At 46.3% G+C, this 16251-nt stretch overlaps 1 protein-coding gene and 1 pseudogene across 1 annotated transcript in view; both read left to right on the top strand.

The window, feature by feature from the left end:
- Nucleotides 1-5383: 5383 nt before the first annotated feature.
- LOC145337240 (uncharacterized) lies at nt 5384-8898 on the top strand (annotated as a pseudogene).
- Nucleotides 8899-13800: 4902 nt separating this feature from the next.
- The window catches only part of LOC145337267 (E3 ubiquitin-protein ligase TRIM39-like), an 80787-nt gene continuing 78336 nt past the window's right edge, over nt 13801-16251 (top strand). Inside the window, exons 1-3 of the mRNA XM_080182056.1 lie at nt 13801-14321; nt 14412-14507; nt 14600-14833. Coding sequence (XP_080038182.1) covers nt 13911-14321; nt 14412-14507; nt 14600-14833 — 741 coding nt within the window. The 5' untranslated portion in view covers nt 13801-13910. The remainder of the gene's footprint in view (nt 14322-14411; nt 14508-14599; nt 14834-16251) is intronic.

Raw genomic sequence — 16251 nt, 5'->3', positions numbered from 1 at the left:
ACCAATAAGGAGATCCTCTGCCCGCTCTCCTCAGCACCGTCTGCTCAAAGATCAGGAGAGTGGGGCTGAAGTGCAGCCAGAAATTGAGCAGCAGCCCCTTCAGATAATGGAAGAGGAGCTGGAATCTCTCACACTCGATAGAAATATTAAACACAGACTCCTCCAGGTTACAGAAATTACAGGCAGCCTGGGAATCAGTGAATTGATTTCACTCTCCATTGCACGGGACTGCCGTGTGTAACACCCTTCACCCCAAATCCCCGATGGACAGAAGGAGGATCCCACATGGACAGCATCCCACTGGGAGACTCTGCCTCCTCCGGACAACAGGACAGAACCTCACAGAGTGTCTGGATGGGCGATGAGATCGAGGGAGTGGAAGCTGTGCAAGAGCCCGTACAGGAAACCCCTCCGGATAGAGTGGAATGGCAGAGAGGGGATTTACCCTCAATCAGACACTCCGGAGCCATGGACAGGAGCTGGATTAGACACTCAGTCACTCAGCACCCTCTGTGCTGTCCTTCGACAGATTCTCCCACAAACCTCTGTCAGCATCATCACTGGACAGATCCGGAGAGAAGAGAGCTCTCCCTTCCTCTTTAGTGTGGGGGTGAAGGGTGTTACACCCTTCCCCTCCCCCACCCAGTGACCCAGTGTGTGGGGTCTTTTTAAGTGAATCCTCGATCAGGTCGAGCAGGTCCTGGGGGATATCAGCCCGTGTCCGGGTGGGCTCAGCCTCATCGACCTCGCCCGTTCCAGCCTCCAGTGTGTCCGACTTGGTGACGAGTGACTGGATTATATCGAGTGGATCCTCCGGCCCTCCCTCAGGCAGGGGTCCTCACACATCCCCGGGAGGTACAGGCCGGACCGGAGGGATCCGCCTCACCCTCCCGAGGAATTGGTGACCTTGCTGACAGACGGTGAGCTCCTGTGAGGTTTGAGGACGTCACCCTTCTGCTCCGCCCCATCCAGCATCTTGGTGGGGGCTCTCTCAGAGAATTGTGGGGCTGTCTGATCGTTCGAGAGCCCTGGCTGCACGTCCCCGATTGGACCTGGAATAAGTGCTGGGGAGGTGTTTAAAAGGTGCCCTCCCCTCACACCCAGATTGCTCAAATCAAGTTATTCTGGGGTGAGCCAATCAGAGGCAGGTCACCACAAGTGTGAAACCCGTGAGAAAAATATTAAGTGACTGAAAATATATTGATTTTTCTCACTGGAGACACCGACCGGATTCTCCCCGGGTTTCTCCCTGAAACTGGCACCTTGAAAACATATCGGGATATCCTCCCAGCTTCTCGACGGAGAAAGAAATTCCCTGTTATAATCTGCACGATTCCGGTCGAATGAAGCAGAGCCACATGTCTGTCTCAAAGTGAGCAGCGAGAGAATGATCATCATTGTGGATTTAAAGGACACGATGCACTGTACAATACATTTCAATTCATGTGTCCCACATGTTTAAACACATCTTAAACACCCACTCCTGGGGTGGTGCAGTTGCTTTGAGGGAGGAGTATATGAAGGAGAGCAGCAGGATTCCTGTCACTCACAGGGTTAAAATTCCACCTCCTCCCATCCCCTTTCCAGCCCCTCCCACTGCCCAACCCTCCAGGGAATTTCACCCTCTCCCTCTGTGTTGAATTATTCTCCTCCAGCCCTCTCACTCTGTTTCTCCTGACTTCTGATCTGGGTTTGGTTACTCTGTGAAAGTGGAATTAGATTCGTGTACAATGATAATGCTCTGAGTATGAGAGTGAACATCATGAGTAAATTACTGTGAGCAATAGGTGAAGATGCTGTTAACACATGTATCTGTACAGCATAGAGAAATAGCTTAAAGTTAGGTAGACTGGATATAGCCAGGCACATTGATAACCCACAATACGGAAACAACTGTGAGTTTAGTCACAAACATAGGACATAAGGTTCGATGCTGCTAACACAGCAGTAGTTAGGGGTAATAAAAAGACTGCCTGTGGTGTGGAGATAACACCAGAGATGTGATGTGCAGTGAAGCATACACCACATCCTGAAGGAATGTAAGAGGCCCAAGTTACAAAAAGCAAATGGTCTGCAAGATGTGTTGTTTTTACAACTAAGCATAGAAGGGGGAAAAGGTCACTGAGATAGTCGGGACAGCAGTGATTAAGTTGGCAAAGGATTGATTACCGCCAATCTGAACTGGACATGTAACAGTGTTGGATAAGATGGATGAGTTTACTAACGCACTCTTGTGATAACAGAAGACATTGTTAGATGGGGATGGAAACTTGGGGCACCTCGAGCCAATAGGGGAATGACAACACATAGATGGGACAGGGATCACCAATTAGGGGAGAACAACACATTGCAAAGCCATTACAATGCTTGTAAAAAAGTATAAAAATGTGCTGCAAATCGATGTAAGGTGTGCCTATTTTGTTGGACACCCGGTCTTGCAAGAACGTTAAATATAAAATCTTGCTCCTTCAGAACTTGACTTGACTAAATCGTTTGACTGTGAGCTCTGTTTCTCACAACTGGGGGCTCGTCCGGGATCCTAACATCCCTGGTAGGGAGGTTGCCGGTGACAACTGGGAAGACGCGTCCCATTGCACATTGAACGGTCCCAGGTGCTCATCGGTGGGCCTCTCTGCCACTGACTGTTGAGAATCCTAGGAAAGTTGTTCTGAACGAGTAAGGGGGAAACGATAGGCACCGTCGTGTGGTCGGGCAACGCTGTGCACGGACCAAGGTAAGAAAATTGACTTTTAAGTATTGCCTTGGCGACCGGGTCGTGGTAGGTAAACCATGGGAAATGGGGGTAGTTGGAAGAAGTCCCCCGGGAAAGGTGCCGGGATTGGGGCCCCAGGGAACATCCTTCCAGAAAGTCCGTTGGGAAGGATGTTGGGATTCTAGTACTCGTACTAGGGATAAAAACAAGACGACAATCATAAAATATTGTTGTTTTGTTTGGGTGAAGGAACCAATCAGAAGTCCGTCCGTCTTCAGACCAAAGTACGGTTCGGATGAGGATTGGGTTTGTCAGATTCTTAATATATATGTGAGACAGAAGCAGCTGGCGTCCCAGAAAGAAATTGACTATGCAAGTTGCTGGATAATGTTAATTTAGGGGCTGCGGGGGAGGTCCAACAACACCTAGTATGTGATGAGGGAGCAGAGGAAAGTAGAATAAGGGAGGTGCCCCTAGAGGCACTGGAGTTTGTGGATGGGTCACGAAGTATATAGATGGATCAGCATGAATGGGATGGACCTACAATTGGTCTGAGCAGAAAGAGTAGAGAGAAGTATGTCAGCGGAACTGGGAACCCTGACATAGGCTTTTACTGAGGTGCGGGGAGAACGCTAATAGCGGTTATGTATTTGGAATTGTGCATGACTATATGACTGTTTGAGAGAAAAAGGGATTTGTCATGACATGAGGCACCCGAATCAAACATGGTCAAATTTATTAGAGGTCAGTGAGCTCCCATCAGTAAAGGGTTAAAAAGAGACAAGCAGGCTGACTCTGTATGGTACAGAGAGAGAGAGAGAGAGAGGGTGTAACTGTGTAACTGAGACCCTCATGTGATGTAATAGGTATAGCCAATCAAAGTGAATTGCTTTAAGTTTAATAAATTATGTAGGGATCGGACAGAGATTTGAATTCTGCCAAGTGGGAAAAGTGGCATTATATTGCATCTTAAAGTTGTAAGGAGAGTTAACCATTTAGGCACATAGTAGATTTGATTTTGTACTTGCCTGTGTTGGTTACAAAGGCAGAGCTGTAGAAATAATTAAACATGTAGATTGCACATTAGAATGCTTTCTGTATTTCTTCGTGCATCTGTGCTCCAAGTGATGTTTTAAGAACATAAGAAATAGGAGCAGGAGTAGGCCATCTGGACCTTCGAGCCTGCCCCGCCATTCAATAAGATCATGGCTGATCTGTCGTGGCTCAGTTCCACTTTCCCGCCCTCTCCCCATAACCCTTAATCCCCTCTCTTATCAAAAACCCATCAACCCGCATCTTAAAAATATTTAGCGAGGCAGCCTCCACCACTTCAACGGGCAGAGAATTCCAGAGATTCACCACCCTTTGAGTGAAGAAGTTCCTCCTCAACTCCGATCTAAACCGCCCCCCCTTTATCTTGAGGTGCCTGACCTGCCCACCTAATCCCAGTTGCCAGCACTTGGCCCATAGCCTTGAATGTTATGGCATGCCAATTACTCATCCAGTACTTTTTAAAGGACGTGAGGCATCCCGCCTTCATCACCCTCCCAGACAGTGCATTCCAGACTCACACCACCCTCTGAGTAAAAAAGTTTTTCCTCGTATCCCCCCAAAACCTCCCACCCCTCACTTTTATTGTACCAGAATTGTAAGAATGTGCAAGGGTCTTGATTTAGTGAGGATATGTAAAGGTGATAAAAATAAATCTTATTTTGGATTTTCTGAATCAGGCTTTTGTTAAATAAACTGCTGTACTTTGATTCTCAATTGGTCTCAGAGGTATCTTTACCTACAAGAATTGGTGCCGAAACCTGGGATCTGTTTACGGGTCCGGTTGAATGGCCACAACCGGAACTCCGGAATAGATTACCGAATTTAAGGGAGTGAATCAAAGTACAGTAGGTGCACATCTGTGATGAAAGAGTGTGAAAGTGTGTGAGAGGTCTGAGCTGAGCATGTACAGACAAGGAGGCATCTGTCTTTACACCCAGCCTTAGACCAGTTGTTAAGAGGGGTAGCTCCCTACGCGAAGCTCAGGAGTTTGAAGTGGGTGTAGAGGCTGGAGAAAGATGCCTGGGATGTGATGTTCAGACGTGAATAAGAAAGAATCTGTCTGAGAGATCGCCGGAGTAGAAGGAAAAGCCGGCTTAATAGTGTGAGCTGAAGGGTGTGAGCTCACGAGTGTAAGCGGTGGTACGGAGGGCACTAATCACCCCTGATAGGTATCACCGGATTCTGATAAGAGCAACCTAGGGATGGGATCCATTTCACCCACTAGATCAACAAAGGAAATGATTGGAAAAAAAAGGACAGAACTAAGATAATTGGAATTCTCTTAGTTTGAATTAATTAAACAGGTTTAAACTGGATTAATTGAATACATCTCAGTCTTGGGTAAAAAAAAATTGGGCTGATGACAAGGAGAAAATTAAAACATCAGAATCACAGATTAGAGAGTTAGAAAAGAGAAACCAAACAAAGAAAATAGCAGTATTGTTAATACATCAGTTAGCTGGACTAATTGAACAAGTAGTCACTTCCACTAAGAAGTGGAGTGGGGATAAAAAGATTAAGGAATTAGAATTCAGAGTAAGGGAACTGGAGAAACAAAACCAAGTGTTAGAAGACTACTGCAGAGGGACATCACCTCCCTACCCCGGCAGTATGACCATGAAACTCACAGCGCCTGGGGGCGACTTTGATACTGAGGAGAAGGTCTGTAACCTTGCTCCGGTAACGAGGGGAGGAACAGTAAATAATCCATTGACCAATTTAAATACTTCACACCAGGGAAAGACATCAGATCCTAGTGTCACTGGGAAAACTCCAGCCCTGGAGTTCAAATGCCAAATGTTGGTATTATCATTGTCCCACAAAGTATTTATAGTATTAGATATAGCTAACGAGTTCTCGTCCATCCCCTTGAACTTTAACTCACAGGGTAAGTTTTTCTTTATAGTAGGTGATAAGCACAGGTGTTATCTTTGGGACATTTAATATCCCGAGGGATCAAGGAGAGGCCCGTGGACAGGCTAGCCGATGAAATAGCAAAAGAAGCAGCCCTAAACCCACAACCAATTAGGATGCAGGCCCTTATTTCCCTAATGCCCTGTGGATTGAATCCAATCTTTACAGAAAAGGAAAAAGAAGAGCTGACTGAGATGGGAGCTAGGGAAACTGAGGAAGGAAAATAGGTACTGCCAGATGGAAGAGAAATGGTAAATAAACAAGTAATGGGGGAAATCATGGCCCACTTACATCAGGGGAGTACTCGAACAAATAGTGCCTAGATATGGTTTGGTAGAGAATGTAGATTCTGATCAGGGAAGACATTTTACATCAAAAGTGCTACAAGGGATAGTGAAAGGATTAGGAATATCATGGGATTTTCACACACCCTGGCATCCACCCTCCTCTGGATGGGTGGAACGAATGAACCAGACCCTTAAAAAGCATTTATCTAAGCTGATAATAGAAACGAAACTCCCTTGGACTAAGTGCTTACCAATAGCACTTCTGCGAATTCGTACAGCTCCTCGAAAGGATTTGGGTTTATCCCCCTATGAAGTGCTGTTTGGACTGCCTTATATGGGAGCAGTCGGGGAGTTACCGGTTCCTGAAATGAATGATCAATTTGTAAAGAAATATATACTGGGTCTGTCCTCCTCGATATCTTCCCTTAGGAAACAAGGATTATTGTCGCAGACTCCACCCCTCGACTTCACAGTACATACAATCCAACCAGGAGATTGGGTCCTGGTAAAGTCATGGAAAGAAACTAAGCTGCAACCGGAATGGGAGGAACCATATCAAGCACTCCTAACAACTGAGACAGCAATCAGGACCACTGAAAAGGGGTGGACACATCACACTAGAATCAAGGGACCAGTAAAACCTCCAGATAATTCCAACACATGGATGGTCGAACTGACTGAAGAACCTTTGAAGCTGAAACTTAAAAGACTCTAAGTAATCAATTTTTAGTAGCGGCGTGAGCGCGGGAAAGGAATTGTTTTGAATTAAGTTCTCTCCTAAAAGGTAACGGGAAAGGGATAGAATGGAAGGGATAATCTGGATAATGCTCTCCTTCCTCTTGTCCCAGGGAGTCCTTTTAAGTATGGGTTATAATTCAGATAAGTTAAAAGAGGAAAAGGGAAACACTATGAGCTCAGTTACGGTTCTGGATCTCCCTACAACACAGGTAGTAGAGACAGACCTGTGTTCTTTGGTAATATGTGGGGATCTGGTGAGCCAGCGAAAATATTCGGTAGAATCCTTACAATTTTATACCGACGGAAAGTATCCTTGGGGTAAGCTCCCTTCCATAATATCCCTTCATCAGAAACATATGCAGCCAAGATCAGAATGCCGAGATAAGGAATACAACCTTATATATATATATATATATATATAACAATAAAAGGGACTAAATGGACCGAAAAAGATAAGCGATCCAGTCTTAGATCCTAAGAACCTCTCCCGATACTCCCTAGTTGGTGGACCCTTCTTTACGGGTAACTGGACCAGGGACCAACAATTGCATCAGGCAGTATTTGGAATCAGGGTAAAGGAGGGAGGAAAAGATAACAAATTGAAATGTTGTTTCCGAATTTATGTAGATAAAAATTTGAAAACACCCGACTAGAATGATAAGGTTCCCCAAAACGACCCAAGGGCAGTAAGAGTGGTAGAAGTAAACAACCTGAAACAAACCCTTGAAATAGAGACTGGGTATGAGGAGACCAATGCCTGGGTAGAATGGGTCAAATACACTGTAAAAAGCTTAAATAAAAGCAATTGCTATGCCTGTGCGTCTGGGAGGCCAGTGGCCCAAATAGTACCCTTCCCTCTGGGATGGAAATGCGACAGATGAGATATGGAGTGCATGTTAGCCCTGTATCAAGAAAAGGAAGCATGGGGCAACTCGAACTGCACATCCCTATCCCTGATGTTCCCTCCCGTGGAAACAAAGAACTTAAAAACTCCCCCTCAGTTTCTCACTGCTATTGTAAATCACACTTCATGTGTGAATCGACAAGGGGCAGAGTTAACTCATAATATGGGGGAGTTAGAATCATGCTCAGAGATCAGGAGCATTACAGAGAACGGAATGGGAGGGAACTATTCATCATTGAAAATCCCCAGAGCAGATATATGGTGGTATTGTGGAGGAAGGGTACTGAGGCCAACTCTACCCCCCCAGTGGAAGGGTACATGTGCAATTGTCCAATTGGCTATACCATTTACCCTGGCATTTGAAGGATCCAAAAGGATCAGGAAAAACAAGAGATCAGTGATAGGAATTTCTTTTGATGAAAAGATATATCTAGATCCCATAGGAGTGCCTCGGGGAGTCCCGGATGAATTTAAAGCTCGGAATCAGATTACAGCTGGGTTTGAGTCCTTGTTTTGGTGGGTAACAATAAATAAGAACGTAGATTGGATAAATTATATATTTTATAACCAACAGAGATTCATTAACTAAACCAGGGATGCTGTCAGGGGGTTGGCGGAACAACTAGACGCCACTAGTAGAATGGCGTGGGAAAATAGGATGGCCTTAGATATGATGTTAGCAGAAAAAGGAGGTGTATGTGTAATGTTGGGGGGAAAGTGTTGTACCTTTATCCCAAATAATACGGCCCCTGATGGCTCTATAACCCGAACCTTATGAGGACTAACAACCTTAGCAGAGGAAATAGCAGAAAACTCTGGGGTAAACAATGTATTCACTGACTGGTTAGAGTCCTGGTTTGGAAAATGGAAAGGAATGGTGGTGTCAGTACTAACCTCCTTAATAATAATGGCAGGAATATTGATAACCGTGGGATGTTGCATAATCCCCTGTGTGAGGGGACTGGTCCAAAGGCTTATTGAAACAACACTAACAAAGAAAATGTCCGCGGTAGATCATGGAGAGAGAATGAATTTATTGAAAATGGGAAATGAACTGGATGATGAAGTAGATAAAATAGTGGAACAAATGCTCCAGGAATTTGAAATGTGAGGATGGATGGATGTGTTAACAGCAAGTTAAAAAGAAAAGGGGGGAATTGTGAGCAATAGGTAAAGATGCTGTTAACACATATATCTGTACAGCATAGAGAAATAGCTTAAAGTTAGGTAGACTGGATATAGCCAGGCACATTGATAACCCACATTATGGAAACAACTGTGAGTTTAGTCACAAACACAGGACATAAGGTTCGATGCTGCTAACACAGCAGTAGTTAGGGATAATAAAAAGACTGCCTGTGGTGTGGAGATAACACAGTAAAAAGTCTGACAACACCAGGTTTTAGTCCAACCGATTTATTTGATAGTAAACACACAAGATTTCGGGGTTAGTCCCTTCGTCAGGTGAATGGAGAGTTCTGGCCTCAGACAGAGCATATAAAGCACAGACTGTTTAGAGATTACTGATTAGAATGCGAATCCTTACACCTAACCTGCTGTTCAAGACCTGAAGTGGCTGACAATGTGAGTGGAAGGAGCACTGATCACAGGTTACAGAGATGTGTATTGTCTCCAGACAGTACAGTAAGTGAGGTTTTGCAAACCCAGGCAAGTCACGGGGGTTACAGATAGTGCGACATGAACCCAAGATCCCCGTTGAGACCGTCCTCATGTGTGCGGAACTTGGCTATCAGTCTCTGTTCAGCGACTCTGCGCTGTCGTGTGTCGTGAAGGCCGCCTTGGAGAATGCTTACCCGAAGGTCAGAGGCTGAATGCCCGTGACCACTGAAGTGTTCGCCAACAGGAAGGGAACAGTCTTGCCTGGTGATTGTCGAACGATGTTCATTCATCCGTTGTCATAGCGTCTGCATGGTCTCCCCAATGTACCATGCTTCGGGACATCCTTTCTTGCAACGTATCAGGTAGACAATGTTGGCCGAGTTGCAGGAGTATTTACCATGTACCTGGTGGATGGAATTCTCACGTGTGATGATGGTATCCATGTCGATGATCCGGCATGTCTTGCAGAGGTTGCTGTGGCAGGGTTGTGTGGTATTGTGGTCACTGTTCTCCTGAAGGCTGGGTAGTTTGCTGCGAACAATGGTCTGTTTGAGGTTGTGTGGTTGTCTGAAGGCAAGAAGTGGGGGTCTGGGGATAGCCCTGGCAAGATGATCGTCTTCATCAATGATATGTTGAAGACTCCGGAGAAGATGTCGTAGCTTCTCCGCTCCAGGGAAGTACTGGACGACGAAGGGTACTCTGTCCACTGTGTCCCGTGTTTGCCTTCTGAGGAGATTGGTGCGGTTTTTCACTGTGGCGCATCGGAACTGCCGATCTATGAGTCGAGCACCATATCCTGTTCTTATGAGGGCATCTTTCAGGGTCTGGAGGTGTCTGTCACGATCCTCCTCATCTGAGCAAATCCTGTGCATACGGAGGGCTTGTCCATAGGGAATGGCTTCTTTAACATGTTTAGGGTGGAAACTGGAGAAGTGGAGCATTGTGAGATTGTCTGTGGGCTTGCGGTACAGTGAGGTGCTGAGGTGACCGTCCTTAACGGAGATGTGTGTGTCCAAGAATGCAACTGATTCTGGGGAATAGTCCATGGTGAGTTTGATGGTGGGGTGGAATTTGTTGATATCATCATATAGTTGTTTCAGTGATTGTTCACCATGAGGCCAAAGGAAGAAAATGTCATCGATGTATCTAGTGTATAGCAGATCACGAACTCACTCAGGGCAACCTATAACACAGACTACGCTGAGAGACTTTGCTGTCGCACCTCTCTCACACTTCTCAGCCACCTCATACACCAGCTTTACAGCAAACGCCGCACCCTGGAAACTAAAATGGAATACATTTTCTCAACTTGTGCTCAGGATGCAGACCAACTGCGAAACTCTGCCAAGCAGATGAGACAAAGAAACTACACCACCTAAATGCACACCAAGAACAGGAAACTTGAGAAACTCGGCATCGCCGCCAGCAACAACCAAGCCTCCCCCGGCACCACAGTAGAAAACAGCACTACCGCAGGGAGGTCTATTGTCAACTTGTCGGACTACACACTTCAACCAGATGAAATCGAAGTTCTCAGCCGAGGGCTCAATTTCTGCCCCACCACCAAAGTGGACCCCATCAGTCTCGCAGCAGACACAGAGGAATTCATCAGGCGAATGAGGCTGCGGGAGTTTTTCCACAAACCCCAAGAGGCCAGCAGCGAACACAATGAGACAGTCGATGAACCAGAACAGCCGACAGAGAGATCCGCAGTGCAACAGCCTAAGAGGAAGGAATCCAATTGGACTCCTCCGGAAGGCCGCTGCCCTCGACTGGACTTGTATGCCCAAACCATCAGGAGGTGCGTTAACACCAGATTCATCAGCCGCACTCACAAGACAGCCCCGAACATCACCCAAGCACAACACAACGCCATCCACGCTCTCAAGACAAACCGCAACATTGTCATCAAACCAGCAGACAAAGGAGGGGCCATCGTCATACTGAACAGAACGGATTACTGTAAAGAAGTGTACCGACAACTAAACAATGAGGAACACTACAGACAATGACCCACAGATCCGACCAAAGAACACACTCGTCAACTCAACAATCTGATCAAGACCTTTGATCCGGACCTTCAGAGCACCCTCCGTGCTCTCATTCCACTTACTCCCCGCATTGGAGATCTCTACTGCCTCCCAAAGATACACAAGGCAAACACACCTGGCCGTCCCATCGTATTGGGCAATGGAACTCTGTGTGAGAACCTCTCCGGCTACGTCGAGGGCATCCTGAAACCCATTGTACAAAGAACCCCCAGCTTTTGTCGTGACACTACAGACTTCCTACTGAAACTCAGCACACACGGAGCAGTTGAACCAGGGACACTCCTCGTCACAATGGATGTCTCGGCGCTCTACACCAACATCCCCCACAACGATGGCATTGCTGCGACTGCCTCAGTACTCAATGCTGACAACTGCCAGTTTCCAGATGCAATTTTACAACTCATCCACTTTATCCTGGACCACAATCTCGTCACCTTCAACAACCAGTTTTTCATCCAGACACATGGAACAGCCATGGGGACCAAATTTGCACCTCAATATGCCAACATCTTCATGCACAGGTTCGAACAAGACTTCTTCACTGCACAGAATCTTCAACCAATGCTATACACTAGATACATCGATGACATTTTCTTCCTTTGGCCTCATGGTGAACAATCACTGAAACAACTATATGATGATATCAACAAATTCCACCCCACCATCAAACTCACCATGGACTATTCCCCAGAATCAGTTGCATTCTTGGACACACGCATCTCCATTAAGGACGGTCACCTCAGCACCTCACTGTACCGCAAGCCCACAGACAATCTCACAATGCTCCACTTCTCCAGTTTCCACCCTAAACATGTTAAAGAAGCCATTCCCTATGGACAAGCCCTCCGTATACACAGGATTTGCTCAGATGAGGAGGATCGTGACAGACACCTCCAGACCCTGAAAGATGCCCTCATAAGAACAGGATATGGTGCTCGACTCATAGATCGGCAGTTCCGATGCGCCACAGTGAAAAACCGCACCGATCTCCTCAGAAGGCAAACACGGGACACAGTGGACAGAGTACCCTTCGTCGTCCAGTACTTCCCTGGAGCGGAGAAGCTACGACATCTTCTCCGGAGTCTTCAACATATCATTGATGAAGACGAACATCTTGCCAGGGCTATCCCCAGACCCCCACTTCTTGCCTTCAGACAACCACACAACCTCAAACAGACCATTGTTCGCAGCAAACTACCCAGCCTTCAGGAGAACAGTGACCACAATACCACACAACCCTGCCACAGCAACCTCTGCAAGACATGCCGGATCATCGACATGGATACCATCATCACACGTGAGAATTCCATCCACCAGGTACATGGTAAATACTCTTGCAACTTGGCCAACATTGTCGACCTGATACGTTGCAAGAAAGGATGTCCCGAAGCATGGTACATTGGGGAGACCATGCAGACGCTACGACAACGGATGAATGAACATCGCTCGACAATCACCAGGCAAAACTGTTCCCTTCCTGTTGGCGAACACTTCAGTGGTCACGGGCATTCAGCCTCTGACCTTCGGGTAAGCATTCTCCAAGGCGGCCTTCACGACACACGACAGCGCAGAGTCGCTGAGCAGAGACTGATATCCAAGTTCCGCACACATGAGGACGGTCTCAACAGGGATCTTGGGTTCATGTCACACTATCTGTAACCCCCGTGACTTGCCTGGGTTTGCAAAACCTCACTTACTGTACTGCCTGGAGACAATACACATCTCTGTAACCTGTGATCAGTGCTCCTTCCACTCACATTGTCAGCCACTTCAGGTCTTGAACAGCAGGTTAGGTGTAAGGATTTGCATTCTAATCAGTAATCTCTAAGCAGTCTGTGCTTTATATGCTCTGTCTGAGGCCAGAACTCTCCATTCACCTGACGAAGGGACTAAGCCCGAAAGCTTGTGTGTTTACTATCAAATAAATCGGTTGGACTAAAACCTGGTGTTGTCAGACTTTTTACTGTGTTTACGCCAGTCCAACGCCGGCATACCCACATCATGACTAGTGTGGAGATAACACCAGAGGTGTGATGTGCAGTGAAGCATACACCACATCCTGAGGAAATGTAAGAGGCCCAAGTTACAAAAAGCAAATGGTCTGCAAGATGTGTTGTTTTTACAACTAAGCATAAAAGGGGGAAAAGGTCACTGAGATAGTCAGGACAGCAGTGATTAAGTTGGCAAAGGATTGATTACCGCCAATCTGAACTGGACATGTAACAGTGTTGGATAAGATGGATGAGTTTACTAACGCACTCTTGTGATAACAGAAGACATTGTTAGATGGGGATGGAAACTTGGGGCACCTCGAGCCAATAGGGGAATGACAACACATAGATGGGACAGGGACCACCAATTAGGGGAGAACAACACATTGCAAAGCCATTACAATGCTTGTAAAAAAGTATAAAAATGTGCTGCAAATCGATGTAAGGTGTGTCTATTTTGTTGGACACCCGGTCTTGCAAGAACGTTAAGTAAAAAATCTTGCTCCTTCAGAACTTGACTTGACTAAATTGTTTGACTGTGAGCTGCGTTTCTCACATTACTGAACTGAATGTGTTCAGCAGCAGCGCAGGAACGTTGAAACTGAAAGTGGTTTGAATCAGGAGGGGCTGAGTGTGAACATGGCTTCCAGACAGCAAGAAGAAACTTGGACCGAGGAGGCAAATTGTCCCATTTGTCTCGATTTCTTCACTGATCCAGTTTCACTGGAGTGTGATCACAACTTCTGCCGCTCTTGTATTACCCAGTGTTATGAAAAGAAGGAGATAAGCTCCTGCCCGGAATGTAGACAGGAGTTTTCTGAAAGAAGCCTCAGGGCAAATCGGGTCTTGGCGAATCTGGCCGAGAAAGCTCGAAAATTAAAACTGAATCAGAAAGAAAAGGAAAGTAAACTTTACTGTGAGGAACATCAGGAAGAACTGAAGCTGTTTTGTGAAACTGACAAGAAATTGACCTGTGTGAACTGTGTAGTTTCACAGGAACACAGAGAGCACCGCTTCATCCCGATTTCAGAAGCTGTTGAAATCTACAAGGTAAAAGGGAACAGGTTTGATCACCTGATTATTTGATCACATTTTCAGGGTTGAACACTTTGATTTTCTGCTTTTCTCTCCCAATCCCAGGATGGGGTGAAATCTTCCTCAGATTCTCTCACCAAGAAGAAATCGACAGTTCTAGAAATGGAGCAGCAGCAGAAACAGAAGATTTCCCAAATTAGGGTAAAGTCTCCCTGTTCTGAGCTTCGAAATTTAATTCATTATTTGGTCGTTTTTATTACAGAAACATATTATTTTAATGTTTCTCCTTATAGAAACAGTCAATCAGTCTGCAGAGCCACATCACATCCGAGTTCACTAAAATGCACCAGGTTCTCACTGAGAAAGAGCAGCGTTTAATCCGAGATCTCAGGGAAGAAGAGGAAAAAATTCTCAAACCAATGGAGGAAAATCTTTGTGAAATTCAGGAGAATTTAAATTCTATTCAGGAGAAACTCTCAAAGTTGGAGAAACAGTTGGAACAAAAAGACGGAGTGATATTTCTGAAGGTGAGGGATTATATTTCAGTTTAGGTCAGTGAAAGTTCACAGTAACAACATGATCCAGACAAGCCTCCTCCCATCCTACTTCATTTCCTCTGTCAATATATCCCTCTGTTCCTTTCTCCCTCATGTGTTTATCCAACTTCTCCTGAAATGTATCCATGGCTTCACTGGGCGGGTGGAATTTAATCCGACTGCACCCAGAGAGTATTTAGTCACGGGGCAGGAGGTGGGGGCTGGGTTGGAGGGGGGGAGTTATGGGAATGACACTGTGTGGGGTTTCTGCTGCCTCTACCCCTGTTAAGTCTGTGGTGGGAAGTCTTGTGGACAGTCTGACTGCAGCCAGTTTTCCCCATGAGAGAGCAATTAATCTCTACATAAGGGCCTCATCCCACTATATTCATCCTGCAGCAGGCAGGGATCTTACCACACGGGAAGCACAAAAAGTGAACCCTGTTTGTGTTACTAAATTTCCGGGGGATTGAGGATGTGGTGGGAATTCACTTGTCAGCTGCACTCACTGCCCATTTAAGGGATCAGGAATCACGAAGCGGGGGCAGGGGCAGTGAGAGCCACCCTCTGCTCTTGCTGCTGACCCCCATCACCCTCCCCCACAACCACCACTCCCTGCCTCCATCACTCACTCTGCCTGGGTCCCTCTGTGATCCTGGGTCTCTACTGGGTGCATTTCCAAGTAAAAAGTCTGACAACACCAGGTTTTAGTCCAACCGATTTATTTGATAGTAAACGCACAAGCTTTCGGGGTTAGTCCCTTCGTCAGGTGAATGGAGAGTTCTGGCCTCAGACAGAGCATATAAAGCACCGACTGTTTAGAGGTTACTGATTAGAATGCGAATCCTTACACCTAACCTGCTGTTCAAGACCTGAAGAGGCTGATAATGTGAGTGGAAGGAGCACTGATCACAGGTTACAGAGATGTGTATTGTCTCCAGACAGTACAGTAAGTGAGGTTTTGCAAACCCAGGCAAGTCACGGGGGTTCCAGATAGTGCGACATGAACCCAAGATCCCTGTTGAGACCGTCCTCATGTGTGTGGAACTTGGCTATCAGTCTCTGTTCAGCGACTCTGCGCTGTCGTGTGTCGTGAAGGCCACCTTGGAGAATGCTTACCCAAAGGTCAGAGGCTGAATGCCCGTGACCACTGAAGTGTTCGCCAACAGGAAGGGAACAGTCTTGCCTGGTGATTGTCGAGCGATGTTCATTCATCCATTGTCGTAGCATTACCAAGAGCAGCCACCACCACAGCCGTGGCACTGCTGAGCAATGAAGGGCAATCAGCCCTCTGATTGGTCAACAGTTCTGGGTAAGTCGGACTGCCACCCACAAACCTCCAATCGTTGATCCAGGGGAAGGCCCTCTGCTGCCTGATTGGTTCTTATTATGATAACCCTTCCCGATATAGG

Source organism: Carcharhinus amblyrhynchos, unplaced genomic scaffold, assembly GCF_965287045.1.
Source record: "Carcharhinus amblyrhynchos unplaced genomic scaffold, sCarAmb.v2.hapA scaffold_45, whole genome shotgun sequence".
Classification (NCBI taxonomy): domain Eukaryota; kingdom Metazoa; phylum Chordata; class Chondrichthyes; order Carcharhiniformes; family Carcharhinidae; genus Carcharhinus; species Carcharhinus amblyrhynchos.
This window is presented reverse-complemented; position numbering and strand designations above follow the sequence as displayed.